The sequence below is a fragment of the Callospermophilus lateralis genome, chromosome 18, assembly GCF_048772815.1.
Source record: "Callospermophilus lateralis isolate mCalLat2 chromosome 18, mCalLat2.hap1, whole genome shotgun sequence".
Taxonomy (NCBI): Eukaryota; Metazoa; Chordata; class Mammalia; order Rodentia; family Sciuridae; genus Callospermophilus; species Callospermophilus lateralis.
The window spans coordinates 65991703-66018750 of NC_135322.1; the positions used below are offsets into that span (position 1 = coordinate 65991703).

The 27048-nt window shown below is 57.2% G+C and overlaps 1 protein-coding gene across 1 annotated transcript in view; it reads left to right on the forward strand.

Annotated features, from left to right (window-relative positions):
* The first annotated feature begins 6882 nt into the window (after nt 1-6882).
* Spire2 (spire type actin nucleation factor 2) overlaps nt 6883-27048 on the forward strand; it is a 28794-nt gene continuing 8628 nt past the window's right edge. The window contains exons 1-9 of the mRNA XM_076838267.2: nt 6883-7141; nt 15855-15898; nt 20945-21304; nt 23490-23570; nt 23644-23808; nt 24568-24654; nt 24982-25105; nt 25635-25804; nt 26378-26567. Of these exons, the coding sequence (XP_076694382.1) occupies nt 6883-7141; nt 15855-15898; nt 20945-21304; nt 23490-23570; nt 23644-23808; nt 24568-24654; nt 24982-25105; nt 25635-25804; nt 26378-26567 (1480 nt within the window). The remainder of the gene's footprint in view (nt 7142-15854; nt 15899-20944; nt 21305-23489; nt 23571-23643; nt 23809-24567; nt 24655-24981; nt 25106-25634; nt 25805-26377; nt 26568-27048) is intronic.

Below are 27048 nucleotides of genomic sequence, written 5' to 3' on the forward strand. Positions count from 1 at the left end.
ACAGTGTCCAAATAAGGGCCAGAATAAAAGGTGGCACAGAGAAGAAGCAGTGAGAGGTGAAGACAGCCCCAGGCACACAGCACCCCAGATCCCCCGAGGAGCTGGCTCTGCAGACACTGGCCTCGCTTCCGGAACTGCAGGAAGATGCATCTCTGCTGCTTGTCTGTGCTGGGAGCCCCAGGAACCCACATGACCCCCTGTTTCTGCACCCTGTTGGGTCAGCGTGGTATGAAGGGGAGAATGCACCCGGCGTCATGATAGGAACCTTGACAGAGGGCCCCTGGGACCTCTGAGCTCCTGAGCAGCACTCTGGAGGTCCACTGCCGCCCGTACAGTCTGCGTGCCCCGTGCAAAGGGCAGAGAGAGCGAGTACTTCAGCTCCGAGGGCTCACAGTCTCCGTCACAGCCTCTCAGCTCCAGCACAGCAGCATGACAGCAACCACAGATGACAGGTCACAGCTGGAGATGCCTTTGTGCCCATCACACTTTATTCACCAAAACAGAGTGGGCCAGTGTGGCCTGTGGGCATGGCCTCCAGAGAGATCCCTGTATTGAGAATGAGGAAAGCTGGAACTCACAGGTAGCCAAAAGGTCGATCTCCACCTCATGTCTCATCTGGGAATAGAGATCATGGTGCCTGTTCTACCTCCCTGGTGGGATTCTGTGAGGGTGAATGAAGTGAGAGCAGCAGAGTGCTCACCAGGCGGTCGAGGGCTGCGCACATGCACGCGGGCAGGAGGAGCGCTCCCTCTGCTCCCAGTCGGCACGCCCCTCCCTGGCATCCCGTCCGCCCCTCCCTTGGGCCCGTCTCAGCACCAGCGTGTTCCAGGCCTGAGGATGCTGCCGCAATAAAAGCAAAACAGGCCACAGCTCTGCCCTCCTGAAGTGACCAGGCCCCTGGGAGTGGACCCACAAGTAGGACATGGTTGTCTGAGGACATGCGGCCAGTGCCATGGGGGACTGAGAAGTGCAGGTGCTGAGAGCTGGGGTGGAGGGCGGGGCCATCTGGGCTCCATGTCAACCACAGGCTGAGGGCGACCAGCAGGAGCAGGGACAACCAGGGTCTGCCAATTCTCAGAAGCTCTTTGTTTTGGAGGTTGATCTGGCCAGATGAGAGAGTCTGGGAGCTTTTTTTCTTTTGCCATTTTTATTTTATTTTACATTGAGACAGGGTCTCACTAAGTTTTCCAGGCTGGCCTTGAACTTGAGATCCGCCTGCCTCAACCCCCAGAGTTGCCAGGATCCCAAGCTGAGAGTTTTGATCCTGAGCTGCAGGGAGGGTGGAGATGCCGGGAATGGAGGAAGAAGACCCTCCACCCCCATCCGAAGTGTGTCCACTGTTCCACTTCATCTTGGCTCTGTCCTGGACCCTCGTAGTGGCAACAGTTCGTCCTCTTCTCTGGCTCTTCCCTCTGCTCAGGTGCACTCCCTCCACCAGCCCAGGAACCCTGCAGCCCTGGCTCCCACAGCCCTTCCTCCCAGCTGTCCTGGGTGTCCTTCCAGAAACCAAGCACAGCCTGGCTTTACCTGGCATCCCTTGGGATTCACAGCTTTTATCATTATCCCAAAATAAACCTCCAGCACAAAACCCCAGTTCTCACATTTCAGCTTTTCCTCTCAGACCCCTGAACTCTGGCCCTGCCTGGCTGCAGGGAGCATGACAAAGAATGCATTCAGGGCCTCTGAGTCCTGGCAAAAGCTGGGCTGCTCACTGCATGGTGTGCACAGAATCCCTGGGGAGGAGCCGACCTGCTTTTGAATCTGAACTTGACTTCATGAGGTGCGGGCCCAAGGATCTCTGCCTCTACTCCCCACAGGCGAAGCAATCCCACCTGTGTCTGGGCCTGTGCACAAGGTCTTTGCTCTGGAATTGTCTCTGCCTGGCTCACTCTGACATTTGTGCCCAGGCACTGTGGGTGTTCTTGCTACACCAGGAGTCTTACACTCCTGAATTCAGTGCCCCAGAACTGTCACACCTGGGGACCTAGTCCCCACATCACCTTTTGGCCTCCAGCCTCTATATCTGCGAAGATGCTCATAGGAAAACCCCCAGAGCTTTCCAACCTGTGCCAGCACAGTGGTCAGCTCATAGCCTTCCCCTGGCAATGCCCCCCAGGGGCCAAGATTGACAGTTTCCTCGGAGAAGACGGGCAGTATTTTCTCGAAGCTCTGCGTAGAGCGTGCAAAAAGGCAACTAGCACTGGGCCTATGTCCCCACGGCGGCCCCCCCCAGGAACAGCTCTTTCTCCAGGCTTTCCGGGGTACCTGGTGCTGTGAACAGTGTGAGCAGAACAGCTCACACCAAAGGTGACTATTTTGGGAGTGTATTTGCAAATAAGAAACTCAGCAAAGTGATGATCCAGTTCCAAGCACTAAGAGATTCTAGTGTGTCCCCAGACAGAGTCATGGATACCACCATATTTTCTAATTTACTGGAAATGAAGTAAGCTACAAGTGACCCTATAAATATAGGAATAGCTTTCCAAGTTGGGTTAATGATTGACCTACACCAATTTTTATTATACTCTCAGTTAACCTTTTTTTTTTGTACTGGGGCTTGAGCAGGGAGCTTTACTACTGAGCTACATACCAACTCTTTAACTCTTTTTATTTTTTAAATTTTTTCCCTTAGTTGTTGATAGATCTTTATTTTATTTATTTATATGTGGTGCTGAGAATTGAACCCAGTGGCTCACACATGCAAGGCAAGTGGGCTGCCGCTGAGCCCCAGTCCCAGCCCCACACACCAACTCTTTTTATTTTTGATTTTGAGACAAAGTCTCACAAGTTGCCCAGGCTGGCCTTGCTTGCAACCCTCTTGCTTCAGTCACTGGGGGTGCTAGGATTCCATCTATGTGCCACTGCACCCAGCTCAGTCCTGTCTTTTTTTTTTTTTAATATATTTTTAGTTGTAGAAAGATCCCCAATGCGGGCTGGGGATGTGGCTCAAGCGGTAGCGCGCTCACCTGGCATGCATGCGGCCTGGGTTCGATCCTCAGCACCACGTACAGACAAAGATGTTGTGTCCGCCAAAAACTAAAAAGTAAATATTAAAATTCTCTCTCTCTCTCTCTCAAAAAAAAAAAAAAAAAAAAGACACAACGCTTCATTTTACTTATTTATTTATTTTTATGTGGTGCTGAGGTTCGAACCCAGGGCCTAGGCAAGCGCTCTACCACTGAGCCCCAGCCCCAGTCTCTCTCTCTCTCTCTCTCTCTCTCTGTCTCTCTCAGTACTGGGGAGTGAATTCAGGGGCACTTAGGGCCTTGCTAATTTGTTGAGGCTGGCTTTGAACTCGCGATCCTCCTGCTTCAGCCTCCTGAGCTGCCGGGATTACAGGCATATGCCCTGTGCCCATCCCCAATCTCTATTTAATAGCTGGAAATAAATTGATTTATTTCTAAAATCCAGATGGCAAGTAAAAGCTATGGAAGAACTGATATTTCTTTGATTCTGAGATCCTGTGTTTCTTTCTTGATGGGCAAAAATGAATATTTTAGCTCTAATGCTTCTCCCAGCTGGAGAAAATGGCTAACTTTGACTCAGAGACTAACTGTGGAACTCATCACAGTATCGAGCGCTCACCACAGGACATAATTCAGTTGCATCTAGTTGCTGGAGCCATGGGCCAATTACTCTGGTTTTGAGTAGATTTACTCTTCAGTTCTGATCATCGGCTTAAAAGTCGCTCTCAGAGTTGAGCATGGTGGCCACTCAGGAGGCTAAGGAAGGAGGATCACAAGTTTAAGACAAGCCTGGGCACTTTATCGAGACCCCATCTCAAAATAAAAAACAAAAATAGGGATGTAGCTCAGGGGTAGAGCCCTTGCCTAGCATGCACAAGAACCTGGGTTCAATCCTCAGTACCACAAAAGAAAAAAGTCACCCTCAGCTTCCCACTCTACAAGATTGAAATATTTCTTGCTGCAAACCCACAATTAAGAGTCAGAAGACAGGCCGCATGTGGTAGCACACGTCTGTGACCCCAGCAGCTCCGGAGGCAGAGGCAGGAGGATCACTAGTTGAAAGCCAGCCTCAGCAATTTAGCCAGGCACTAAGCAACTCAGGGGGACTCTGTCTCAAATAGAATACAAAATAGGGCTGGGGATGCGGTCAGTGGTTGAGTGCCCCTGATTTCAATCCCCTGTGGAAGGAAGGAAGGAAGGAAGGAAGGAAGGAAGGAACTTGTTCATCTATAACAACAAAACAAAAAAAAGAAAAAAGAAGAAGTCGTCAGAGATGCGCTGGGCTGTGGCTCAGTGGTGGAGTGCTTGCCTAACACGTGTGATGCACTGAGTTCAAACTTCAACACCACATACAAATAAATGATTAAATAAATAAAGGTAGCCGGGCTCAGTGGCACACACCTGTAATTCCAGTGGCTCGGGAGGCTGAGGCAGGAGGATCATGTGTTCAAAGCCAGCCTCAGCAAAAGCGAGGTGCTAAACAACTCAGTGAGACCCTGTCTCTAAATAAAATACAAAATGGGGCTGGGGGTATGGCCCAGTGGTCAAGTGCTCCTGAGTTCAATTCCTGGAGAAAGAAAGAAAAAAGAAAAGAGAGAGAGAGAGAGAGAGAGAGAGAGAGAGAGAGAAAGAGAAAGGAAGAAAGAAAGGTGCTCTGTTCATTTACAACTAAAAAAAAAAAAAAGAAGACTTCTCACCTTGGGCCAATTTCTGGGTCTCATCTGGTCCTTTTGGGGGATGTGTCTGTAGCGTCTCCAGCACTGGCCAACACTTCTGCTACCTCATTTGGTCATGCACAGGGGGATAAACTTTTAGATAACTAACAAATCCTCAGGACATAAGTAAGAAGAACCTAAGTCTCCCTTTTTTTCCTTAGTTCTGAATCTTGCTGGCTGGTGTCTGAGGAAGTGCCCAGGGGTCCCTGAAGCCGTGATGGAAGCTGGGTGAGAAAGGGTCACAGTACTCTTATAAGTAGGTGGCCTCCAGGGCCCCTGAGGAAGCCAGGCGTGAGTCCTACCAGGCCCTGGCCAAGTGAGGAAGCTGCTGGAGGCTCCTGTTCATCCAACGAAACCCTGAAGTCTGTGGTCAGCTAGGGACATTCAAACCTCCAAGAAAGGGGGCAGGTGTCCCTCTCGCCCCCTAGGGAAATCACCATCTCCACCCTTTCCCATGCCTGTGGCTGCACCTCCAGGGTGCTCCTGCCACCAGGAAGACGGGAGCAGCACAGCTACAGCAGCCACACCCAGCTTCCACTGAGGTGGGGAGAGGTGAGGCCATCCCAAGTCTTGATTCCCGTGGAGCCACCTGACATGGTGTGGGCATTCTCTTCTACACAAGACGCCTCTCAGAAGCTATGTGGCCTACCTTCACAAGCAACCCTTGAAATTTCTTCCTGTCATGGGTGCAGGATTGGGGAAGCTGAGCCTGAGCCCCAGGCTGTGCCATCTCTCTCTCCCTTCTCTCATCTCCACTTTCCTTCTACAAAGTACCAGTGCTCCTGCATCTCATGTCTCATAAGCTTGGGGAACAGGGAAAGATGTGAAAGTCACCCCACAATTGATTATAAAAACTCTAATCACACTTACATGTATCAGGCTGGGGAGGTGGCTCAGTGGTAAAGCACTTGCCTAGCCTGCATGAAGCCCTGGGTTCAATCCCCAGAACTACATAAAAAATAAATAAAACAGGGCTGGGGCTCAGTGGTAGAGTACTTGCCAGGCATGTGTGAGGTATTGGGTTCGATTCTCAGAACAGCGTGTAAATAAACAAAATAAATATCTATCAACAACTAATAAATAAATAAATAAATAAACCAAACAAAAAGATTTTAAAAATATGATTCACATGTAACAAAATCCTTTCTGCTTTGAGATTAAAAATACAGAAGGGATGATCCGACAGTGGGGCCCCAGGGGAAAACCTATCCTCCGTAAGTTCCCTTCAAACAAGGTGAGATTGCCTTGTTGCTGAGGTTTTTAAACCCAGCTGCCCAGAGTCACCAGGAACTTCAGAGGCCCGGGATTCACCTGGTCAGATCTCCAGTCCCGGGAACCTGGGTTTGTGCTCCCTGGTGATTTCCCACTTGCATTTCCTGGCCGACTACCACTGAGAGGTCCCTGGCTTGCCCACCACCTGACTCGTGGGTAGCGGACCTGGAACAGAGTGGGTGGGTGCTCTTATCTCTGGCCAGCCCTGTGTCTTCATGCGTCTACTGTCTCAGGGACAGTGGAGAGATGGAAGCAGACACACTTTCCCTCCTAGAAAGGGTCCTCTATCAAGTGTTTCATGCCCGAAGCCCGGGTCACCTTCACCCTGACCAACCCCAGCAGTCTCCTGGGGTCACCTTGCTTCGGGCCCTCCAAAGAGTTCACAGCGGTATTACTCGCTTCTCAGTGTGGGAAACCTGGCACCCAAACTGCTGAGCCCCGCCCCGCATCGCTGCAGAGTGTCCACAGCTGGAGGCCGGCCGAGAGCGAGCCCAGCGTGGGCTGGGGCGTGGACCCGTTGAGCACGGGGTTGGGGAGAGGGGTGTCTTCCAGAACGTCTCCATCAGGAATGAGTCTCTCGGCCTGGGCCTGGGTCGCCTGGGTCAGCGCCCCACCCTCAGTCCTGCCCTGGCCCCAGTTCCCTGAGCCCCTCCTCTCCAACACGGCCCGCTGGGCTCAAGTTCCCCTTCTGGTCCCCATCTCTGGCCTCGCTCCCACCGAGGTGCAGCGCCCCCTGGCCCCCACCCCAGCGCGCGTCCTCCTCCACCGCGCAGCCTCCCTGCGCGCCGGCGGCTCCACCTGCGGCCGGTGTGGGCGGGGCCACCGGGATGACGCGGCACGCGGCCGGCGCGGACCCGCCCCGCGCTCGGCGGTGCCCGGCGGCCGGGATGGGAACCCGGCGCTCGCGCGGGCGGCGATGATGGGCGGCCATGGCCCGGGCTGGCGGCGGCGGCGGCGCGGCGGCCCCGGAGCGCGCGGGGGCGGCGGCGCGGCGGGCGCCCCGGGAGCTGTCCCTGGAGCAGGTGCTGAAGGTGTACGAGCAGCCCATCAACGAGGAGCAGGCGTGGGCCGTGTGCTTCCAGGCCTGCCGCGGGCTGCGGGGCGCGCCCGGCGGCCGGCGCCGCATCCGCGACACGGCGGACATCCTGCTGCACCGGGACGGCTCGGTCGGCGCGCGGCAGGAGCCGGGTGAGCGCGGCGGGCGGCGGGGGTGTGGCCCGCGGCGGCGGGCGGCGGCTCCCGGGGTGGGTCCCTGGTGAAAGGGACCGCGACCTCCTTGGCGCCCACAGCGCCGTCCTGCTGCTGGACCCGAGCCCTCCTGCCTCCCTGGCTGCTGGACCTGGAGGCCCCCTGCCCTCTGGATCCGGAACCTCCCTGGGGCCTGGACTGCCCTCCTTGCCTGTCCAGACCCGGGGGACCCCTCATCATCCCCGTCTCGTCCTCCCGTCTCTCCGGGCCTCGAGGCCAGCTGCTCCGCCGCGGGGCACGCTTTCCTCGGCCAGACTGCGGGTACCTTGGGAGAAGTCGGGAAGCAGGCATTATGCCATTCTTGTTCCCTGCTCTCCACCTGGGCCGCTCCTCCTGGTGTTTGGTTCTGCAGCCCTCAGTCTATGGCTCAGGCAGGGCTTTGTGGGCACAAAGAGTCCTGGCCGCTCTCTAGTGACACGGTAGGACCTTCAGCCGGAAAGGACACAGAATGTCCCCAGGCTAGCTCTTTCATGGAGGGTGGGGGAGGGGCTTGCCTCCTGGGAATCTGGGCGGAATACACACCAGTTTCCTGGGTTTAATTGAGAGGGAGCAAGGAGAGTGTAAAATCTGCTTTTTTTTTTTTTTTTTTTAATCCAAAAGACCCAACAACTTAGCCCCTGAAATATGTTTGAGGTCTGTTGAAAGCGCTGCCTTTACTGGTAATGTTCTTTCCCCTGTAAGTTGTCTTCCTCCCTGGAGAATGGAAGGATTGTATATGGCGCATAGGATGATATTACCCCAAAGCTGATACCCTTTTGTGAGCACAAAGGCAGGCTGTGTGCACTGGTTGAAGCCTGGCCTCCCTCCAGTCCTCAGCTATGGCCTTGCACTTGCGCTGGAGCAGGCTTCTGTGGAAGACGCGGCAGGAGCAGGGCAAAGCCCAGCAGAGGCAGCAGACAGTGGATGCCTTTTACAGTGGGGAGGGGCCTGCTGTGTACCCCCAGGAGCCTGCAACTTTCTCCCTCAGCTTCCTCTTCCTTCCAACCCCTGCCTGTGACACTTGCAAGTTGAATTTTGCACGAAAAGCATTAATGCATTGATTTGATGGGTGGCAATAGTAAGACAGACCTCATGGTATGATTCCCACTTTACTCTCAGGTAAGCTGAGGCCCAGGCCTCAGAAGGTCCAGAATCACTCAGGAAGTGGCAGGATTCGGACTCTGCACTCATGCTCTGAACCACTGTGCTGCCATGTCTTTCAAAGTCGGGGCAGAGGGGCAGGTGCACAGGGACCTACTCTCACCGGGACTCTGCATACTCACCGAGCTTTTCCCCTGAGGCTCTGCCCTCCTTATGAGATGCTCCCTGGGCCTACCCCAGCCCTGGAGATGAGTGACACCCTAGGATCTGGCTCCCAGCTCTGCAGAGCAGGGCAGGACTGCAGGGAGTCTATAGTCTGGCCTCTGATTTTTAAGGACGAGAAAACCCAAGCAGAGTGGGAGCGGTGAGTTGTTGCCCACAACCATAGCAGCTATCCCTGGGGTTTCCTGGTGTCTCCCTGAACTGTGGGCCAGCCACGCTGGGCTTCCTATTGGTTCTGTCCCAGATATCAGAGGCCATGCTTGGGATGTGGGTCCTGTGTCTCTCTATCCCCCGGGATTCTACCTGCTGCTTACTCCCAATCGCTGCAAGCGGTCATCACAGGTCTAGTGGCACTTCCTGGCTGGGGGTCAAAGCTCAGTGTGGGCCTGTGCGCTGAAGAGCCTTGTCTCTGTTTGAATAGGGTCTCTGGTCTGGTTTCTGTTCATGAACATTCCTCACAGTGGTGATGGCTTATGACTTCTGTCTGCCTCTATTTTATTTTTGGTACTGAGGATTGAAACCACGGACACTTAGCCACTGATCTCCATCCCCAGCCCTTTTTTGTATTCTATTTCGAGGCAGAATCTCACTGAGTTGTATAGGGCCTTGCTAAGTTGCTGAAGCTGGCTTTAAACTTGCAACTCTCCCGCCTCAGCCTCCTGAGCCACTGGGATTACAGGCATGTGCCACTGCGCCTGGCTGCCTCTTTTTTTTTTTTTTTTTAAGTGGAAGAATGGGAAATGTGTTAGCCTGTGGAGTTATTTTTAAGAGGCCATTATTAAAACCTCAAGATAGGGAAAGGATTATTTTTTAAAATGGACTCAGGAAACTCCATCAGGTGAAGGTCTGTGGAGCGGAGAGTGAGCTGCTCCCCAAAGCAAGACCCGTTCTGTACACAGCAGCCAGTGGTCAGGCGGCCTGCAGTGCTCTCAGTGGATCCACCCTCCTGCCGTCCCAGGGTGGCTTGCCCCATGAGAATGTGTTCTGCAAAGTGGGACTTGGGCCTCGGCCCCAGGGCATCCAGCTTCGGGCCCAGCTTTCTTCCAGGAAGATGCCCAGGGGACAGTGGAGGCTGGTGCCCATAGGGAGAGGAGAGCAATGGCTGCCTCCTCTCCCTTTGCTTCCTGCCTTGCACTCACGCTCACTTACACACAGCTCTCTTCATTCATTTTTATTGGCCCACTTTTCTTGTTGGTGATGGGGTTCAAACCCAGGGCCTCTTGCGTGGTAAGTGCGAACCCTACCCTGGAGCTACATCCCCAGCTCTTGCCTTTTGATGCTCCACCTTTTCAGTCAGGCCCCACTCTTTATACTCGGGGCGGACTGTGGGTCTGAGCCTGGCTGTCTCCAGGGTTCTCTGGAGCAGTGTTAGGCTCCATTGCTAGTTCCTTGTTCTTGAGTGGATACAAGGACTTCCCTTTTTATGTTGTAGCCCCAGGTTCCTAACACTAAGGCCATTAAAAGGCATTTGTCCAGGCCAGGTGTGGTGGCGCACGCCTGTAATGCCAGCGGCTGAGGAGGCTGAGGCAGGAGAATTGTGGGTTCAAAGCCAACCTCAGCAAAAACGAGGTGCTAAGCAACTCAGTGAGACCCTGTCTCTAAATAAAATACAAAATAGGGCTGAGATGTGGCTCAGTGGCCAAGTGTCCCTGAGTTCAATTCCCAGTACCCCCCCAAAATAAAAAATAAATTTATAAAAAGACCCCTGCCCAGACCTGGACCCCAGTGTCCACGGGCTGACCTGTCCTTCGCTCTCGCCCCCAGCAGTGCTCAAGGCAGGCTCTGGCCTCAGGGGTCCGCTGCGCCTGGCCCACAAGTCACAGCCAGGGGTGCTGCTGCTGCGTGTGTGAGCTGCCTCGCTGTGTGTCTCCTGGCCCAGCGTGCTCCTGCCAGGTGCTGAAACGGGACCCTTTGCTCTTGAGGAGTGTGGTTGGACCTTTGGGATCAGGAAGCGCACAGCTGGCGCTCTCTGCTGCGGGAGGCCCTGAGTTCCACCGGTGGCCAGAACAGTCTGTCTTCTTCTCACAATCCCCTCTGCCCAGATGTGTGCAGATGAGCTTTGAGTGGTCTTGTCTTGGCTGGTGTCTGTAGTTATGCTGGGGAGAAGCTGAAGCTGGTCAGAAAGGTCAGATTCTGCTTCCAGAGAGAACTCCCCTTCGCAAGTCTCCTGGCTGCCAGAATATTCCTGGGGGTTCTTACAGCTGGGTCCTTGCCAGTCCTGGCCATGGCTGGAGGTGCCTGCCACAGCTATGTCACCTGCCTGGCTGTTGCAGGCCTCTTGGAGCTGTGCTCTTTGCCCTTGAGGGCCACTTGGTCCATCATGGTGAAGGTGACGGAGGCCACCCAGGAGGGTGGGAGCTTTCCTTCCTCACCGTGTTGGGAGCCGACCTTGAGAGGTGCTTGTAGGACAGGTGCTGAGGTGTGGGCCCTCCTCCTGGGAGAGCTATGTCATAAAGAGCCTCCACAGACGAGAAACCCGAAGTCCCCGGAACAGCCACCTGGATTGACAGTTGTGGGTGTGACGACGGCCTGTGCCTTAGAGGTGTGTGGCTGACCGTCTTGCCTTGGGGTGCCAGTGAAGGCCTGTGCTGCCTGACGGTCAGTGCCTGTCCCTGAGCTCTGCTTTCTGGAAGAGGGCTGCCAGACCGTCACTGTGAGGTGTGTGGGGGTGTGAGCAAGGTGCGTTTGCAGACAGATTTCTGGAGTCCATCTTCTGAGCAAGCCTCACCTTGCAGGACAGCCACCTTCTGTGTGTGTGCCCTCTCTGATGCTGCCCATGCCAGGCTGGCCCTCTCATAAATCCTGGACACGTGCAGCCCGGGTGCCTGTCCTAGCTGCTACCACCCAACCTGTGCTGTGACTTTGGAAAGGGCTCCACATGTCCAGGAGCCTGGGGGCCCCACGTCACGCGTGAGGTTCAGCTTGCTGTCGCCTTCCCGCCGCACCCTCCACCCACACTCACCAGCTGCCTGCCTGGCATCCGTGGGGGTTTCTCTGCCCCACTGGGGACAGAGCTGACTCTAGTGCAGCACCAGGAATCTTGGGGCACTGGTGCAACTAGAGTCCCCTCAGCCTTTGGGCTGGATGATCTGGCCCTGGCATGGGGCCTGATTAAGCCCTGTGGACAGACTGCCAGGGTCTGACTCTGACCCTTCAGAGCAACCCAGAGGCCTGGAAGTGGTGTCTGCTCGCTGGGCAGACCAGCACAGGGGGCCCGGGCGGCGGGAGGAAGCTCCCAGCCACTGTTTCGGCTTCTGTCCACTCCCAGGGAATCCCACTTTCCTCCTGTGCATCTGCCTTGGTCCTTCTCCAGGGAGTGAGGGTGAGCAGAAAGGAGAGTGTGGGCACCTGTGGCTTCAGGACAGATCTCCACAACCTTCCGGCTTGAGGTGACACAAACCCATTCTCTTCTCTTTTAAGAGGGTCAGATCCAGAATAGCCTTTTCCTTAGGTCAGCTATTGGCCGTCCTGCCTACGTCTGCCGCCTGTGTTCCCCCGGCCATGCCACGCAGAAGTCGGGGGCCTGCAGGCGTGCACACTCCCAGTTCCACCCTCACATCTGGGTGTCATGTCGCTCTCCATTTTTTCTTCTTTTATTTTTTTTCTATTTTTAAAAATCATTTTTTGGGACAGGGTATTGCTGAGTGGCCCAGGTGTGCCTGGGACTTGTGATCTTCTTGCCTCAGCCTCCTGAGTGGCTGGGACTATAGGTGTGTGCTATGGCGCCTGGCTCATTCTTGATGCATTTCTAGGAAATTGTTGTGTACACATCAATCTACTTCCCCTAAACACTTTAGCATGTGTGCTGTTACCAGAGCTTAGCGTTTGTAATTCCTTCTTTTGATGTGAAATTTACATATGATGGAACATGAACCCCGGCACACTTCCTTGATAGGTCTCTGCACCCCACCCTCTGCTGTCAGGGCCCCCTACGCCTGTTGAACAGTCAGAACCACCCTGGGCTGGTCCCTCCCCTGGATTCCACTTCAGTAGATCTTTGCCGGGCCCAGGAATGTTCCGAGTGGTTCTAGAACCCACATTCCACCCCAGGTTCTCGAGTCCCCTGACTTGGGTCTCCTCTCAGATCCTTCCCAGTGGACTGAGGGGAGCCCCTGGGGAGCGTGTGGAGAATCGTGCGGGTCTCAGCCCAAGGGTTGGCAGAAGTGACCCAGGAGGAGGGACACACCTGTGTCCCTTTGACCCAGAGAGCTCTGTGTTTGCTGAACAAACAGAGCTTGCGCCTTCTGAACCTCCCTGTGGGCCTCCTGCAGTTCCTGAAGGCTGACCTCCCCGGGCCCTGCTAGGTTCGCAGTTAGAGTCTGGACTGTGGAGCCAGCTTTTGTGGAAAGCTCTGAAATCACCGACACGGGTGTTTCACTCACCCTGACACGATCGTGGGGGTGGTGTCTCCCCGTAAGACGGGACCCAGGTGGTGGAGACCTGGGCTGCTGGGAGCACACAGGGTGTTTGGTTCCAAAGTCTGCTGGCTCTGGGCTCCACCCCACCTCTGAGACAGGCTGCACTGCACGTTGAATGGCACCCGTTTGCACGAATTGATTTCTTGACTGTAGAGCGTCCACAAGACCCAAATTCAGAACTTGCACAGAGAGTAGCGTCCCAGAGCCCTGTGTTATGGTCCCCACCTACTGGCCTCTTAGCTGCAGTGTAAAGTCTCACGCACACCAGCACACAGGTTCTGCTCTGAAACCTAGAGCTGCCCCTGCCCTCCCACTCCACTCCAGGATGCCCTGTCCCTGTGTGTGTGTGTGTGTGTGCGCACATTGCTAGTGTCTTGTGGTAAGAAGGTGCTACAGTGAGTGGCAGGTGGCGTCATGCCGTGTGGCAAGGCTTCGGGACGCAGACCTGCTACATTGGAAGGCCGGGGCCGTGGTTTTGAGAGACTGTGGTGGCCTTCCTGGGTTGTGGCCAGTTCTCATGTCTACCAGGCTGTGTTTCTGCAGCCTGCTGTGGCCACACGAGGCTCTGGGCAGGCTGTCCTGACTCCAGGCCCTGCCACAGTGCAGCAGGGTGCTCTGCATACCCTTCCGCCTCAGGAAGCCTCTCTCCCTCTGCTGCTGCACCTCTCTGAGGTGACGTCACCTCTGTCCTGCAGGTGAGAAAGTGAGGTCAGAAGGGAGGACACTCAGAGGCTGACAACCACAGATTGGCCAGGATCTGACCTCTCAGGTCCTCCTTGGGCAGATGGGGCAGAGGTGCAGGTACCCCTCTCACCCGCCACGCAGGGCTGTGCGCTTCCTCTGGAGGCTGCTGGGCACCTCTCCTCCAAGTGCAGTCTGTCCTTCCACCACCAGAACAGAGTGTTCCGAGAACTGCCTAGCGCTTCAGTTCTCCTCACTTGCCATTCCACGCAAGAGAATCTGGAGTGGCTTTCCTTGTCCCTTGCGAGGGCCACGGCAGGGCTCGGGGAGTGGTGGTGGAGCCTGTGTCTGGCTCCATCTCCCCCTGGAGGTCTCACCTTAGACACGTGATGTCCTGGGCCCCTGCCGCCTCGTCTGCTCCTGTCTGCTCCAGTGAGGGCCGCTCCACGCAGTCGTACCTGGACTGTTGGGCCGGTGGGTCAGGAGTGTGCTTAGGCTTGGCGGGGACCCAGCTCTGCCCTTTATTAGCTGCGCGGACTCAGGCAGATCTCTGAGTCTGCCTGAGCCCCGTTCCTCACCACAGAGGGGGATCCCTGGCACCACCCCCACGAAGTGGCTGACGGAGGCTGGAACTTGCCGGAGTTTTGTGACAGCCTCATGGAGGCCCAAGCTTGGCCTCCCCGGGAGATCTCCTTCATCCCCCACCTCAGCAGGCCGAGCTTGCTCATCAGACCCTGGAGAGCTCCTAAGTCCTGGCCACTTAAAACAATTAAGGTTCACAGACACTTTGATTTTGGCATGATTTTTTTTGCTGTTTTTGCTGATATATGAACTATTTGAGCCAGCAACACAAGCGTTGAAAGCATCTCCACAGGGAGCTGGCTGCAGAGCTAGACTGCGTGTGCCATCAGTGTGCCGAGAGCTTGGAAGGGCTGGCCACCCTTCCCGGTCAGCCCTCCTGCCCTTCCCGACCAGCAGCATGACCCAGGCGCGGGCCTCCAGGAAGCCCCTTGGTCCTGGGTCTGATGCTTCTACCTCCCCACTACTTGGAGCCAGCTGTGGCTGCCAGCTTCCCTGACGGCCCAGGAGCCTGTGGCCTGCTGCACACTGCTGGCCTGGACTGTTCCCATTAGTGCAGTGGGTGGCAGTCTCCTTTGCCTTTGGCAGTCTTCCTGGTTCTTGATGGCATTTTGAAAGTGCTCGTGGCATTCGCTGGCTCGGGCGAGGCCGTCCTGGGGTCTGTCTTCCCACGTCCACCTCTTTCTAGCAGGAGTGAAGGCAGCCGAGCTCCCACGCCCACGCGAGTGCCCTTGCAGGTCACGTGTGGGTGGGTTTCTGCATCTCATTCCGTGGCATCCTTGGAACCTGGGGGCGGGGGCTCGGGCAGCAACTGGTGGTACAGATTCTGGGGTCCCCCTGCCTTGCTCTGGCACTACCCCCCACCCCCCGCACTAGCTGTGATACCTTGGAGCACAGGAGGTCATCTCTGAGCCTCTGTCTCTTCCTCTGTGAACGGGTGCCTGAGCTACCCACTTCCCGGGTTGGATTTGGCATACATGGATGAGCACCTGCAAAATGCCACTCACTACCTGCCGCCACTCAGTATCACATTCAGCTTGTAGTGGGCCTCAGGTCCAGGAGTCGCAGTCAGAGGTGGACATTCCCAGCTAGGCAAAGCCTGTCGGCTCCTTTGAGCCCAAGCCTCTTCCGACAGTGTGACCTGGAGGCAGGCCTCAGTTCCCAGCGTCAGCCTCTCACTTCAGACCACGGCTTCTTGCCTGCAGACACCACCTACCTGAGCTGCCCCCTCCTTTCCCTCTGTCTCCAAGCAGCCTGGACCCCCGCACCTGGACCCCCTCACCAGCACTGCTGACCGCTCTTCTGGGCCGTCATGGGGAGCCCCGGGGCCTGCCCTCTCTAGTGCAGAAAGGGACAGTCATTCTTGGCACCCAGGTGCCCTGCCCAGAGCTGGCTCCTGAAGGGCCTTGCAAGTGACCTGGTGGCTCAGCTGGCAGTGAACTTTCTGGGGTTCCTTTGGAGAATGGGGGATTACTGTACTTTCCTACAGGGAAATGGCTCGGGGCGGGACAGTCCACCTTCCCGTGGGGCTCAGGGTGGCCATCGCAGCTGCAGGGGTGCTGGGGAGCCGCCTGTCTGTGGGCTCCCGGGTCATGGTGACCGTGGGAGGGGCAGCAGCCGGTCCTGGGGTCCTGGGGTCCTGAGGGAACCTGACTCGCTGTCTTTTCTTGCAGAGCCCATGACCACGATGGTGTCCCCAGCCAGCTCAGAAGCCCAGGTACTTAAAACAGTTTTAAAGACGACTGGACCCTGTGAGAGTGAACCCGCGTTGCGTGATGGAAACTCTGACCATATTACGTCCTGTAGTTGTTCGTCCAGGCAGGCCAGTGCAGCACCCAGAGGGCTCGCGGGGCCTGGAGGAAGCTGTGCACAGAGGACAGGCAGCGAGGGTCCAGCAGGTGTCAGGGCTCTGGGCAGGAGCAAGGGAGGAGTTGCTACTGACCCAGAGGGAAGTGGGTGATGACCTCTGCCTGGTTGGCCTCACAGGCACAATGCTGGGGGCTGGGTGTGGGTCTTGGGAGCAAACAGGAAAACCAGCCAAGGACCCAAGCCAAGGAATTCCCACCCAGCCCACATCTCAAACCCCTTCCTCCTCCACCCACCTGCCCCGAGGTCACGTCCTGGATTTGGTTATTCTCTGTGTCTTCAGACCACTGCTCTAATATCACACCTGTTTACAGTCAACACAGTGGCACACTCAGGGGGACGTGGGCACAGACCAGAAGAGGATATACCATCTGTTGTTGAGAACCCAGAAACTAGCAGTGTGTCTCACCTCACATAGTCCCTCACCTTGGAATACTGCCATTGAAGTAGCACATTGCCGAGTTTATTTACCAGCTCTGTTCTTGTCCTACATAGAGATTCCTCAAACAATTGTGTGTTTCCAAGACGCATCTGCGTTGCCCTGTGGTGGTTAGTCATCCCTTTTCATGGCTGCTTAATATTCTGGATAGTTTCTTATTCCCAAGTGCAGTGCTCCTGGGTGGCAGCTGCCCCTGCTGTGCAGAGTCCCCAAGTAGTCTATTACTTGAAAACTTTCCAAAGTTTTAAAAAGATTCATAGAGGAGCTAGGGCCATAGCTCAGTGGTGGAGCACTTGCCTAGCATGTGTGAGGCACTGGGTTTGATCCTCAGCACCACATTAAAATAAAGGTATTGGGTCCATCTACAACTAAAAATTTATAAATATCCACAACAACGGTGTGTGGGGATAGTCCGGTCAGGACTGCTGTTCTCAGAGGCCCCAGGTTCACTTGAGAGCAAGTAGCCTCAGCAGGGGAGCTGCCTGCACTCATCTGGACTGAGCCCACTCGGGCTGCGTGAGGTGCCCACAGGACCCCTGCAGCTTCTGACCACCCCCGAGCTGCTGAGCCTGTCCAGTGCTGGAATGCCGCAGGGCTAGAGGTTCTGAGCCTGGCCCACTGCCCAGACTTCCTTATGGGGAAGAGCGTTCTTGGCTTCCTGAGTTTCCGACGACTGGAGGCACAGAAGACCTTTCACTGACGCAGCTACAGATAAGACTGGACTGCAGCTGGCACTGTCCCCAGGGTGGCACTCGCTCAGCCAGGAGGAAGAGGGGCTCTCCTCCTGTGCCCCCAGTCTGTCCTCCTGTCCATGGGGTGGGGTGGTCTGCATGGGAAAGTCCGTCAGAGCCACACAGTGGGCCAGCCTGGAGCTGGAGGCAGACGGAGAAGGAGTGAGACGCCGACCTCCTCGCTCATCTTGGCGCCTACCCAGAGGCCAAAAAGAATCACTGGGAATTGGTGGGGACTGTAACTCCCGCCTGCCCCGTCACCGAGGCACCCAGGAGGGGCACTGAGGCCCTGCTGGAGCCCCCGTGACCCCGGGCTTCGCCTGCCTGGGCCGGGTGCGGGCTGGCACTGTCGGGTGACCCTCTGCTAGAGTTTGGTGGCTGTGGCTCTAGAGTCTAGGGTGTGGCTTGGAGCTGTGTCCCTGATGCTCGTCTGCAGGGAGCACAGACGTGCTGAGGTGGCCTCCAGGGGCCACCCTCGGCCCCACTGCCGCCTGCACTCCTGCTGGCCCTCCGCCTGGCACCGGGTTGGCCACCTGTTCTTGCTGGGCATGGCGCAGGCCCTGGCTCCCAGGCTCCCAGAGGTGGGCACAGGAAGCTAGAGGCCCTGAAGCAGGTGACCCAGAAGGTCCCCGGAGAAGGCAGTGGCCTCCTTGTGAGGGACAAGGCTGAGGACACAACAGACCCAGGTCTGGCCAAGCAAAGGCCCAGCTCTTTGCAAGCTGTGCCCAGGCCACCTGACCTCTCTGTGCCTCTCTCCCCAAACTGCGAGATGAGAGATGGTGTCGCTGGGTTGTCCACAGCCAAGCAGAAGAGTTACACCAGGCTCAGCCCCGGCTCCGACTGGGAGAGCGTCTTTGCGTAAATGCGTCCTTTTGATCCATGTCATAAAAGAAAAGCATGGAAGTCCGCTAGCACTAACAGCAGTGCCCAGCAGGTCCCCGGGAGGTCGTATGCTGGGGATGAGCCCGGGCCTGCGCAGGCTGGGGAGGGCGAGCCACGGAGGTGTACCCGTGCTTTTCATTTCATGGTGAGACAGGGGTCTAACTAAGTTGCCCAGGCTGGCCTTGAACTTGTGAGCCTCCTGCTTCAGCCTCCTGTTTGGGATTATCAATGTGGCCACCACACCTGGCAGGAGTGTCATTATTTATTTATATTTTTGCATGATTTTCTAAATAAACAGAGGTTTATTCAGGAAGTAGATACCCATTCAGGGGAGAATGTGGGCTTCTCTAGACGAGAAGTCCCACCTTGGGCCGGGGCAGTGCTATAGAGGCCGTAGCTGGGGCTGGACTGCAGGTGGCCCAGGGTGGAGCTGCTCAGTCTTGCAGCAGTTTCTTGGCACGGCTCTGAGCTTCCTCCTTCCACAGGCATGCTCCAAGGGCGTGTGGCTCAAGACTCACAGCTCTGGTCCCCGCTTCTCCTGGCTCATGGCGGTTCCTTTGAGACTTAGTATATATCATTTTTTATCCTAAATTTTTATCTTATCCCCCCAGAAACTCTGCACCCTTAGTCTTAGGGGCTGTGAGAGGTTGATCTTCCTTTCCATTGGCACTGGAGATCCGACCTAAGGCACTTCACCACTGGCCACACCCCCAGCCCATTTTGTTTTTTTCATTTTGAGACGGGGTCTCACTACGTGGCTGAGGCTGGCCTTGAACTTGCGATCCTCCTGCCTCAGCCTCCTAGCTGCTGGGATTCAAGCATGTGCACCGAGCCTGGCTAAACATCGGTCTTCTGTGGCTGCTTCAGGCTGGCAAGGGGTGATGGCCATGCCTAGTCGGGGATCCAAAGTCTCCTCCTTCACTCTTCTGAAGGAGGCAGATGCTGGCCTCAGTTATGGGACTCTTGCCATCTTCTGAACATGGAACTGGGATGATCATTTGCCAGTCCTCCCCACCCACCAAAGTCACCGGCGGGCCAGATATCTGCCAAGTCGGTACCTCTGAAGACCCTGTGCAGGTCACAGGAGATGTCAGAGAAGAGTGGTCTGAGGAGTCACCAGAGGGAAGCGGGAGCTAGACCCGGGACCCTGGGTTTCTTCACTTACCTGACGGAAGAGAATTTCAGCAGGAGTCAGACAAAGGCGCAGACAGGGGCTCCCTGGGGAAGAGATGCCTCCAGGGGAGGAGGTGGGCCACCTGGAGGCTGAGGCTGGGTGGCCCTGCTGTCCACTGCAATCAGCAGAGCTGTGGCCTGTCACAGTGCTTGGAGCACACCCCCCTCCAAGGGAGCAGGTGGGCCAGGGTGAGGGGAGGCGAGACGGGTCAGCCAGGGATGAAAGTGGAGCAGGCAGGGAGACACGAGGGTTCACTTGTCAGCTGACGGGTAACGGCCATCTCTATCCGCGGAGGGCAGACAGGCTTGGGTCCTGGGACTTTCACGGGGGAGGCTCGGGAATCAGAGCCGGGTGGTCCTCCCGAGGGTTGGCATGAGGTTGGCATGAGGTTGTGAGCCCTTCTCAGAAAGGTCCTTGGGCAGGAAAGCAAAACTTCTCTTAAAATGGCGGCCGTCCCTGGAGACGGCCATCCAGATGCTGAGCAAGGACCTTAGGCAGGGCAGGGCAGTCCCAGTGCAGCGGTGTCAGGACCCCTCCCCTCCACAGGACCTCTGGTCCCCAGGCCCCTAAGGCAGACTGGAAACAGGGTTCCCTGCCACGCCAGCCGAGAGGCGCTGAGTCAGGAGGCCTCCACCACGAGACCTCTCGGGTCACTTCCTGTGGCAGGGGTGTAGCCGAGGTGGAGAGCTGGCCTAGCATGCTGGAGGCCCTAGGTTCAGACCCAGTGCCACAAACCAAACCGACAGGTGGAGAACTCGGGGAGCCTCGAGCAGATCCAAAGCAGGCAGAACAGCACGGGGTCCCACCCGCCCTGCCTGGTGATCCCTCGTCTCACCCACCACCCACTCCAGTGTGATCACGTTTTAGGTCAGACTTCATCATGTCTGGCTGGGGGTCAGCCAGCTTTCCGCCTCTGAGACTCAAGTACCTGGGAAGCTTCATCTTGGCTCCCAGGGTCCGAGTTTCTGTCCGTGGCAGTGGTCCTGTGGCTCTGGGCCGGTGTGGCTCAGGACTTCATGGTGGGAGCCCAGGGCAGAGGAGGGAAGGCTGGGCTCCACTCTCCCTCCGAGGGCACACTCCAGCAGAAGACCTTGCAGTGGAACCTCTGGAGGTCCACACCTCTCGGTGGCACCCCAGTGAGGACGCCTGTGCGGAGCCCCTGACCCTCTGCATCTGATCAGGCTCAGCTCCCCCGGCTCCTGTGAAGGGACGGTGTGTCCTGAAGGCGCTCTGCCGATTCTGTCCCTTGGAACAGCCTGTGGGACTGCGTGTTAGTTCCTCTTTGCTGTGTGGTAGCATTCCCCGTGAGTGTCCCGAGTGCGGTCTCACTCTCAGCTGGAGAATGTTCCAGTGGCCGCGCTCGGGACCGTCAGTTCGGCACCTGGAGAGAGCTGCTGAGGCACTGGTCCACGTCTATTGGATCGCCAGGGGCCAAGCTGTGCTGCAAAGTGGTGTGCCGCGGGCAGTCCCTTCAGTCACGCACCTCACCGCCTTGTACCTGGTGTATCCCCTCGGTGGGCCGTGGGCTCCTCCCTCCTGGCCTCTCACTGGGTTGGCCACTGTCTGTCTCCCGAGCCTCTCCCTGCCTGGGAAGGGGCTGCAGCCTGCCCAGCTCTGGGGCGCCCTGCACTGTTCCCTGCCACCTGCCGCCAACCCCTCTTTGTCCTGCAGATGGTGCAGTCGCTGGGCTTCGCCATCTACCGCGCACTGGACTGGGGGCTGGACGAGAGCGAGGAGCGCGAGCTCAGCCCACAGCTGGAGCGGCTCATCGACCTCATGGCCAACAGCGACTGCGAGGACAGCGGCTGTGGGGCCGCGGACGAGGGCTACGGGGGTCCAGAGGAGGAGGAGGAGGTTGCAGACGGTGGCCCCCGTGCCCTGCGCACCTTCTCCCAGGCCATGCGGCTGTGCGCTGCGCGCCTGACCGACCCTCGGGGCGCGCAGGCCCACTACCAGGCTGTGTGCCGCGCACTCTTTGTGGAGACGCTGGAGCTACAGGCCTTCCTAGCCAGGGTCCGGGAGGCCAAGGAGGTGAGCGGTGAGCTTGGGAACACAGCGCTGAAGGTGGGGCCCACGGATGGCCAGACCCGAGGGGATCTGGTGGGTTACTAGTGGGTACCTTGCCCCTCTGGTGGGAATGCCCCAGCTGCTCTGGGCTGTGTGCCTCATACATTTTGGCCAGGTTTTCGGGGAAGGGAACCAAGGCCTAGGGAGGCAGCAACTGGCTCCTAGCCTCTGCCCGTGCCTCGGTGCTGCTGCCTTAAGCCAGCTGCCCTGATTCTGTGGGGGAGTCCTGCTTGCTGCCCCCACCTGCTCCCCAGGTCCCAGTTTCTTCTGAAGACAATGCCAATGGTAGCCCCTTCCCACACTCAGAACCACACAGATCCTTCAAGTGGGGTGGGTGGGCAGTTCCGTGGGGGTACCTGTGTGTATGTGCTGTGCCTGGCCTTGCTCTCCAGGTACCCCTCTAAGGTTGGGCCCATTTTGCAGGTGGGCAGATGCAGGCTCTGGGAGGCTGGATCCTTGCCGGGAGCTGCAGAGCCAGTATAGGGCAGGGCTGGTCTCCCTGGGCTCCCAAGCCACAGTTCTCCTCCGGGGCTGTCCTGATTCCCCCTCAGGGGTGGTGTGCAGTCCGCTCTCCAGCTCTCAGCCCCTCCTGGAGGAGTTGGTGCTGTTCAAAGGGAGCCGATGGGTGTTTGGCAGTCTCCTAAGTGCAGGGACCCTGGGCCCATCAGCTTTCCACAGAGGAGAGAGGGGTCCTGGGGGGTCAGGGAGATTGGCTGCACCCCTTTGCTTAGGTGTGGAAGGTATTTTGGGAGTTAACTGGTCCCTGACTCCACCCTCACCCTTTTGGGTGCTCTTTCCTCCTAATACAGAGGGGTTCTTGGGAGCTTCACTGACCCATGGCTCCTAAGAAAAGGCTTGAGCTGCCAGCCTCCCCTGCAGCTCTCACATGCCGAGATGGGGAGGCTACCAGCCCGTGCCCAGTACCTGTGGTCATCCCACCGTCCCTCCAGCTCTTCCTTGACATCTTAGGGTTTTCTCCCATGAACCCCACAGACACTTGGTGGTCCTGATGCTTCATCCTTCTTTGAACTGAGTCTGTGTCTTGTTGCTCAGCTTCTCACCCGACAGCAAGGCTCCTGTTTCAGCAGGAGCACACAGCTCTTATGTCGAGCCATTGGCCTGAAGTCGGGGAACTGGTGGTAGGGGCACAGAGACAGGTCCCTCGGTGGGGTGCAGCTGTGCTAGTCCAGGCGGGCATTTTGGAGAGAAGCAGCCTGCTCAGGATGGGAGAGCCACCCTCTTGCCCTTTGCCCCTGGGGCTGGCCAGGTCCCACATGGGGACTGCTATTAGAATGGCCTGTGCTTCTCTGAGCTGGCAGTGCTTCCTGGAGTGTCTCAGAGCCATTTGGCAGTAGTCTGGGGTGCAGCCAGGGTAACCGGTTCTGTCCTGGTCAAGAGTGGCTGTGGGCTGAAGGGCAGATGCTTCTCAGGACCGGGAGTCAGAGCAGTCAGGTTGCCACTGAGATGCAGGGCCACCGAGGCAGCTAGTCCAGCAGCTTTCCCCAAATTCTCAGCCCAGAACAGTCACCTGACATCCCTAACGCCATGATGTTTCCTGGCCCTCACCATAAAATGTTGGCATTTTTCCTGGTTTGGGAATGATCCTCCCGGTACCTGCTGGCAACCACACTGGCCTGCACCCACCACCTGCTCAAACAGTTTGAGGACCTAGCCTGAGCCTTGTTGCGGGAGGTCCAGCTGCAGGTTCTGAGGCGCTGGGTTCCATGTGGCCTCCTGTGGGGATCGTGGTGGAGGAGCAGCCGTGAATGTCTCAGGAGAATGCGTGGCCCGTAGCTGGCCAGGGTGCCCCTGAGGAGGTGTTGTGTGCATTGAGATCTGGGCAAAAGTGGGGAGCCCCTCACAGAGGGGCTTCCACCCCTGCCACACCTCCCTGGGTGTGGGTAAGACGGGAGGAGGTGCCACATGGGTACTGGCTTCTCACCAGCCCCTGCCCGGGAGGAGCCCCTAGAGCTGACGGACAGGTACCTGTACGGTACGCGGTGGAGCGCGTGGTTCTCCCTGGCACCTTCCTGAGCCCCACAGCCTGGTCCCCCTTTTAGCTGGTGAGCAGTGGCCATGTGGTGAGGAAGCCCGTGCCCATGTCTGCCACCTCCCACCTTCTCTGGACTAACCACATGTGTGGTCTCAGATGCTGCAGAAGCTGGGGGAGGATGAGCCTCGGGTGGAGAAGCCACTGGTGGAGCTGGACAACCTGGGACACACAGACTGGGTAAGAGGAGAGTCGCCCCAGGGCTGTGCCGGGAGGCTGCACAGGCTGAGGGCCCTGTCTGTCTCTGGGGCAGGCCCGGCTGTGGGTCCAGCTCATGCGGGAGCTGCGCCATGGGGTGAAACTCAAGAAGGTGCAGGAGCAAGAGTTCAACCCCCTGCCCACCGAGTTCCAGCTCACCCCCTTCGAGATGCTGATGCAGGACATCCGCGCCAGGAACTACCAGCTGCGCAAGGTCATGGTGAGCGCCGAGCTCCTGCCCGCCTCTGCTGGAGGCCCTGGCTCCTCAGGCTGAGCACTGCGCCCCTCACTGCACAGGCATCATGAGTACGGCAGGTGTGGCCCTCGAGCCCCACAGCTCAATGTTGTGTTGGGGACACAGTTTGACAAAGAAGATGGGGAATACGGGGATCACCCGGGAGGCCTGGAACTGAGGCTACAGGGCTATTCCACTTAAGGAACACCCAGCAGCCCTTGCATGGGCTGATGCCACTCTTGGAATTTTATGATGATTATTAATTTTAGTGCTGAGCCACATCCCCAGCACCATTTATTTATTTATTTGTTTATTTATTTATTTTGAGAGTCCCGCTAAGTTGCTTAGGGCCTCACTAAGTTGCAAGGCTGGCTTTGAACTTGTGATCCTCCTGCTTCAGCCTCCCTAGCTGCTGGAATTACAGGCGTGTATCATAGCACCCAGCTACTCTTAGAATTTTAAATGAACAAGTTCATTCATTCCTGTGACAACCCTAGAAGAATCCAAGGTACAGGGAGATCAAATGGCTGGGCTTAGAGGTGTGATACTGGAGGTCGTAGCTGACTACCTGCTGTGAACCTGTTCTAGAGACTGCTTGGTCCCAGGGAGCCGATGCCATCAGAGGCAGGTCAGAAATGAAGGCCAGGCTGCGGTCAGGGGCTGAGTGAGCCCCCCCAGTCACCAGCAGACAACCCCTGTGAACTCAGGTTAGCCCCGGTCTGAGCTTGGGCTTCTTTGCGGCAGGTCAATGGGGACATCCCTCCACGAGTGAAGAAGGACGCACATGAGCTCATCCTGGACTTCATCCGCTCCCGGCCTCCGCTGAAGCAGGTGCCGATGCTGTGCCTCCTGCAAGGCATTCCAGACCTGGTGCTGTCCTGTGTCTCACCTGCAAGGGGACCTGAGCATACCTCTGCTGAACCATGGGGTGGGCTCTGCTCCCTGTCTCCTGGCTGGAAGGTGGGGCATGGGCCCCGGGCCTCCGTCCTTCTAGAAGGATTGTGCTGGTCACCTCCCCCCATGCCTGTTGCAGGCAGAGCTCTTTTGGGTAGCCCTCCTTCCTGGAGAGCCAAGAGTCAGCGCCATGTGTCCTGTGAACCTTGAGTATCTCCCCACTCCTGAGCGTCCCTCCTACCTAGTGCTTCATCCTCTTTGCAGGTCTCGGCGAGAAGGCTGCGCCCGTTGCCACAGAAGCAGAGGACCCTACATGAGAAGATCCTGGAAGAAATCAAGCAGGAGCGGAGGCTGCGCCCTGTGGGGGACCAGCGCTTGGGCACCCGTGGTGAGCCAGGGGAGGGGTGATGGGAGAAGAGACCCCAGGTGGCCCTGGATGAAGTCCCCACTTCCCCTGGTTACGCCACAGATCAGGAGTTGGTGTCGGCTCCGTGAGCTCCTGTGCAGAGGACATCGCAGTTTCTAGTGTGGCCTTGTGAAGTTCAGCTGCCCCGACTTTACTCTGGGTTTTGACCTGACTTTGTACTTTTGGCTATGATAAATTTCAACAATTAGGCGGAAAACAAAATAAAACTGAAGTTTTGGGGTCTGGGAAAATCAGGCATTGATTCAGATGTCTGAGACCTGATCTCCCGGTAAGAGAGGAGACAGTCTTCAGTCCTTGTGCTCTGTCTCTGAGAGGCTAGCCTGCACTGCCCCTCAGGTTGGGTGTCCAGTTTGTTAGTGGCTGACCAGCCCTCAGGCTCCCGTTCTGTGAAGTAGGGAACTACGCCAAACCCTGTCTACAAGGCTGGCCGCCCGTGTCCTGTGCGCCTCCTCCCCACTCACGTCCCGCTGCCTGGCCTCCTGCCTCCCAGGGTTCGGCTCTCTGCCCTGTATCCTCAGTGCCTGTTCTGGGGATGTCAAGTCCACTTCCTGCATCAACCTGTCCGTTCCCGATGCTGGGAGCAGTGTGCAGCGCTCGCGTCCCCGAGTCCTGCTCAAGGCACCCACCTTGGCTGAGATGGAGGAGATGACCACATCTGAGGTCAGAGCCCACAGAGACTCCTGAGGACCAGAGGGGGCCACAGTGCTCAGCTGGGTGGGGCATCCACTGCCAGGGCTACTGGCCAGCGGTGGCAGGGGGCTTAGGGTCCTTATCCTATCTTGGCAGCTCAGAAGTAGCTTTGAGATCTGGGACAGTGGCCTTGGACCACTTCTTCCTACAGCAAAAAAACCCTGAGAATAGATGTGACCCATCATCTGGGGCCAGAAGGCTACAGTCCCTGGTTGATAAGAAAAGCTGTCACTATGGCTGCCCTCTGATCACAGCCCTCCCCTTCCCAGGAGGCAGGAGATGACTCCTGTGGTGGTCCTCTGGGTGGGCTCAGCTTTCTCCTGTACATCTCTCCGGGACTTTCCAAAGACCTCAGGGGAGGGTTTGGTCTTTAAGGCACTTGCTAGGAACTTTCTAGTAGATGGGAAGCCCAGCAGTGGGCAGAGGACAGCCTAGGGTGTCTGTGGACCTAGTAGCACCCCTGGGTCCGGTGCCTCGGTCAGGGATGGGCAGGGCACTGGGAGCATCGTGGCCAGTGCAGGGCTCTATCTGGTGTGTCTGCAGGAAGAAGAGTCTCCCTGTGGGGAGGTGGCGCTGAAACGGGACCGCTCTTTTTCGGAGCATGACCTGGCCCAGCTCCGGAGTGAAATGGCCTCTGGCCTGCAGCCAGCCACACAGCCCCCAGGAGGGACGGAGCCACCCCGGCCCCGAGCAGGCAGCGTGCACACCTGGAAACCCAGCACCCGAGACCAGGGCAAGTGCTGCTCCCACCTCCTGCCTGACCTTCCCCCAGATCTGCCCAGGGCAGCTCAGGCCCATGCCGTCCCGAGGGCACAGGAGCTGCTGCTCGCAATAGGACCTTCGGTCTCCCACTGACACCCCCTATCTCACTTGAGGACATTTTCATTTATTATAAAACATTTCCTAAAGAACTCGATTCTCCAGCCTCACTGTATCTCAAGGCGGCTAACACATAGCAGGGAAGCTGCCTGGCCAGACGCCAGCCAGCTCACAGTCCTCCGTGGACAGAAGCAGGAGTCCCTCGTAGGCATGTGGGTCATTCCACAGGTTCCTTTCCCGCTGGAGCACACAGAGCATCCAGTGGTGCTTGCGGGCCATGCAGGGTTAGTTCTTCTGATAGCTGTCAGGTAGCAGGTGGTCAGCCCCCAGGGATGGCCACGCCTCTTTGTTGCCTGCATGGTCCCCTGAGCAGCCCTGCAGCTTTCTGGCCACTC